This window comes from Gossypium raimondii, chromosome 8 (genome assembly GCF_025698545.1).
Source record: "Gossypium raimondii isolate GPD5lz chromosome 8, ASM2569854v1, whole genome shotgun sequence".
Classification (NCBI taxonomy): domain Eukaryota; kingdom Viridiplantae; phylum Streptophyta; class Magnoliopsida; order Malvales; family Malvaceae; genus Gossypium; species Gossypium raimondii.
Window position 1 is genome coordinate 14,631,473 of NC_068572.1, and position 4,927 is coordinate 14,636,399.

General features: G+C 37.2%; 1 protein-coding gene across 2 annotated transcripts; it reads right to left on the reverse strand.

Annotated features, from left to right (window-relative positions):
• Positions 1 to 204: 204 nt before the first annotated feature.
• Positions 205 to 4,660, reverse strand: LOC105790885 (uncharacterized). Of its 2 annotated transcripts, XM_052634526.1 has the most exons (6): positions 4,196 to 4,660; positions 3,726 to 3,832; positions 3,424 to 3,555; positions 3,130 to 3,306; positions 909 to 2,785; positions 205 to 444 (listed from the first exon to the last, which is right to left on the reverse strand). In XM_052634526.1, exons 1-6 carry the CDS (start codon positions 4,357 to 4,359, stop codon positions 295 to 297), a joined length of 2,607 nt encoding a protein of 868 aa, XP_052490486.1. In that variant the 5' UTR covers positions 4,360 to 4,660; the 3' UTR covers positions 205 to 294. The 2 variants fall into 2 exon arrangements, with proteins under 2 accessions (XP_052490486.1, XP_012474142.1); XM_012618688.2 differs by lacking the exon at positions 3,424 to 3,555.
• Positions 4,661 to 4,927: the final 267 nt, after the last annotated feature.

The following is a 4,927-nucleotide window of genomic DNA, read 5'->3' on the forward strand; positions in this document are numbered from 1 at the left end:
AACAAAAACAAGATTTTTGCACCCTCATCTGTGGTTTGCGATGGCTAATTGGGCTGTACTTCATATCTCACTAACCATGTGTATATGACAACTTGAGCTGTAACCAGGCAAGGGTGAATGAAAAGAGGATGATTCTATAAGGGTTGCAAGTCACCGGTTTGGCAAACCCTACAACCAGCCTAACCTCACTAGTAAAGGAAAAAATACCAACAAAAATCATTTTATTATTTGCATTTAAAAAACCAATGTAACTACAAAATGTATATACAGATTTTATAAGTAGAACAACAAATCTCACATCTCTGACAAAAGGTTACTGATCTTCCGAAGCTCTTTCAGAGCTGTCATTGCTGTAACTTGTCCTTTGCCAACTAAATTGTTTTTACCCAAGTTGTCCACTGATCCCACTTGAACTCGATCTTGCTGGAAAACAGACTCAAGAACCTGCAAATGTCGATTTCAATATGCAAAGGAAGTCAATCAACAATATCTTTTACATATTAAACATCCTGATCATTTACCCTAACCTTCCAACTACCAGAAAGGCCAAGAACGTCTAAAATGAAAACAAGTGTAATATGAAAAGGGAGGGATCTACAACATAAGTACATACAGAAGAAACTACCAATATCATTTAATACCATTGAGGATTGCTATTACCCCTAAATCCCACAATCCTTTTCAATTTCTAGGTTAACTAGGCATACAGCGTGAATCTACGAAACCCATCTACAAATCTTCACAAGACTATAGATCAAGTTGTATACAGCTTTCTTCACATGTAATCCAAACACACACTATTCAGGAGAGCATGAAAAATAGACAAAACTAGACTGTTTTGTTCAACAACAAAAGTATTTTCCACATTAGTTTGAAGCTCTGCAAAATTAGAAAAGCCAAAATATTACCTGAATGTGTTCAAGCATAGACTGCCCCAGATTCTTCAATGTTCCCATTACATTCTGGTCCACATCTCTTTGGCTGGCGAGAGATGAATTACGAGAAGCACCAGCAATAGATGAGTCTGCTGTATTGCTCTTGCTATCACGATTTAGAGATTTTGGTGTCTCATTGGTACCTCCTCCTTTATCCGATGCCTCCTGACTGACATTGTTTCGTCCAAACCTCAAAAGCCATTGAAATCTACCTGGGAGATGTCTTCTTTCCCTCATGGCTGAGACCAGCTTCCCTGAAGATTCATTCTCATGCGGAGAATTTAAAGGGACACCTTCAGGAGGAGGAGAGGAAACTGGCAGAGGTGAATCTTCAGGGTTACTTTGGTGGTGATCATCATTTTCATCTGACGATAAATTCGATGCAATGCTACTTTTTTCTGTGTCATTTTCATGGTCATTAGTACCACTTCCAGAACTTAAAGGGTCAGAAAAAATAGAGGAATTTTCTTCACTGACAAAAGTTCCACTTCCACACTCACATCTTTCCTCAGCTCTGTAAATTGAGCCTATGTTAGTATCATTTTGCTGCCCCTCTACCTGAGCTTCTGTAGAATGATGATCTTCTAAGTTGGAAGCATCAGAACAGCCTCCCTTTTCGGTATCTTCTTCCTCCAAGCCAAGTTGCCGACTCAAATCATCAAGCAAACTACGCCTAACAGATGACTTATGGCCCTTTTTGTATTTCTCTGCTCTTGCAGGCGATGGATCAGATTCAGTTCTAGATAGCACCAGCTTTACTTTTTCCGACCATCTTTTTTTCCCACTTGGAGATAGTTTGTCTAAACTATCTTGCTTTAGTTCCTCTGCCTTATGCAGTACTCTCCACTTTTCTTCCCAGTAACTGTCAGGCACAAGAGATAGAGGAGTTTTTGGAGAAACTGGATGAGATGAAAGATTGTAACCACTAACTGCAGATTTGCTATGGTTATAAGACCCATCAAATATAGATGACAAAGGTGAAATTTTAGAATCCAATGCAAGAATTTGCAGTGGCTTCGCCTTTGCTATAAGTTTTTTCAGATTTATAGTCTCCGGAAAGTTCAAGAGTCTCTGAAGACAAGTTGTTGCATTTTCAGTGGCAAGCAGGGAAGATCTCACATAAAGTATCATAGAGACTGCCATAGCAGTTATTAATGCTCCACGGCATGAATTGAACATTTTAAGACTGGAATTCTCATCATTTCCAGAGTCTTTTTCAAGTGGGCTATTATCTGCCGTGAAGATCTCATCCCATACAACTAAGAGATCTTGAAGTGAAAACTCCCGTCCAAATAAAACCCGCAACCAGCGAAGTGCAAAATACTGGGGTTCAACACCAAGCTCGACAAGATGGCTATGCAGGGAAGAATCAACAATTGACAGTAAATGGTATAATGCAGCTGAGGCTTCAATGACAGGGGGCAAGCCACTCTGGGACTCAGCAGCAGGAATGGGAGAAAAGAAATCTGCCATAGCAACTGAACCATGAGCCCCACTCATCAGAGCCTCAAACATACAGTAGGCATCATGTTCCGTAAATTTCTCAGACAAGACAATACCAAGTTCACCTTCAGCTCCATAAGCATCACTTAGCAATACAATGGTCTGTATCTCAGGATCAAGCTCATCAAGACTCCTAGCTTTCTTTGAATTACCTTGAGATCCAATCTCATCTTCCATGGAATCTAAAAACTTCTTAAAATCAAAATTGTATGTGACATCATTTTCTTCAAATGACAATCCATCAAATTTGTCAATGAAATGGTGTTCATGTAGCTTTCGCACTTCCGAAAGACGCTCAACATCGACATGAAGAACATACAGAAGAGGTGCCAAGAGTTCATGCATTCCTACAAATAAGCAGGAAAGAGAAACAGATGAAGAGCCAGCTTGATGACTCAGATAATAAAATAGCAAGAACTACTAGTTAGTTGACTTTATTGTGACACAATTTCCAATGGCTTTTTATTTGCAGACTACAAAAAGAAATTTGCATTATCAGATCCAACTAGCTTTCACCTACGGTAAAGGCAAGCATGTTACTTTTATGTCTTACCATGAAAAGCAGTGATTCAGATACTAGAAAACACTCAATAATTAGGGCAGCAACACATTGCTGATTTAATCTTGCAAATTCTAAAATGTGATGGAACAGAAACTAATAAATATGCTGGCAAAGTGCTTAGGAGAAAACCTTGTCTATAACCATACTCTGGATGTCTAATGCACCACAACAACAATATTCTTCTCAGCATTCCCTGGCATCCAGGAGTCTGGAAGTAGCTTCCATGTTCCGGATATAATCGTGATAAATCGTGGTCAACCATTTTTTCCAGCTCAGCATTCCGAAAGAATCGCCCCCAGGTGCTGTCTGCATCAAGAATTATATATCGTTTCAGTAAAGATCAAGCAACGAAGATTTTTAAAAGAGAGGGGAGTATATTATGATGAAACAACATAAAGTTTCTCAAAGAAGAATATTCCTAACGTATTGGAGAGTTTAATGGAACATTTTCCATTGACAAAGACGAGTTCCAAGTCCTGGCTTCAAAACCAACCAACCAATCAACCAGGATGGGGTCGAAAAGGAGGCAAAGAGATTTACCTCCTATTTGTGGAACTGAAACGAACATTGGACCCATAAACACTTTCTACATAAGTTCAACGTGAATCAAGATAATATAGCGAGGTAAACATAGCAGTACTTATTAAAACAAAAACTGATGAATCAACAATACATATAGGTAACCAATATAATGAAGAAAAATAATAAGAACCATTGGCAATTACCTGGGTTTTGAGAGAGTGGATTGTCCATGACAAGATCAGGGGATTTACTTCTTCCATCCTTTGGAACATGTGGATCCACTAGCAGCCACCTTCTCAACCCAGCATATCTAAATTACAATAAAACCAGAGATTTGAGGCCATAACTGTTGGTTTTAACTCCAAGAAAAATGAAAAACGAAAAAAAAAAAACAACTCAATTGCAATTTAATGAGCAAAATTTAGAACTACTTTGAACAAGAAAAAAAAGTTATAGGAATAGGAAAAAAGAAAGACAGTTGTCTTCTCTCTTTTTGGGGGGTAAATTTTAACCTAGAATCAGCTAGAGTGTTGTACAAAAAAATCAAAATAGGAGTTAAAAAGAAGTTCCGGATTTGAAATTAAATAATAATAATAAATCTGGTAATCTTTACAAGGAAAGAAAACCAAAAATACATCAAATACTAGAATTTTTATCAAGGAAAAAAAATCACCTTCGGCGAGAATCAGCAGTTACCCTGCGAAGATCATCAACTGAAGAAGAAGAAGGCAAAATACCGAGACTAATACGCCATCGGACGCTTCTCAGAGAAGCAAAGCTACCCGAAACAACAGGGGACGACGAAGGCGCTTCTTCCTTTACAATCTCTTTGCTCATGTTCTTTTTCGTAAACAACCCAAAGTTCCCAAACACTTGACTTTATAAATGACTTTTTTTTTCCTTCTAAGAAACGAAACAAAAAAATAATCTAATAAAAAACACAAAAGAGAATAGAGTTACGTTTGGGATTCGATCTAAAATTATTGGCAGAAGCAAGAAAGAGAGAGAAAGGGGAGGAGTTGTTGTGTTTATCTTTTACCAAAATTCCTAGCTTCCATTTTCTTTCTCTCTCTCTCTCTCTCCCTTTTTCTTGATAAATGGTTGAAAAACAAAATACAGAAATTTAATAGGAAATTACAACTTCCTTTTTACTTTTCTACTTGTCTGCAAGCACAAAAAACCAAAAGAAAAAACCTCTCATTCTATTTATTAATACTATAAAACTAACAGCAGCCACCATATCTGCATAAGCTATTATGTTGACCTGTTTTTTTCATTTTATATTATCATTTAAGTTAACATATATAAATAATTCATGTTATATAAATTTTAAATATTTATATCTATACTATTTATTTATAAGTTTCGAGTTGGGTACATCACCCATCAATCAAGTTTAGGTGTT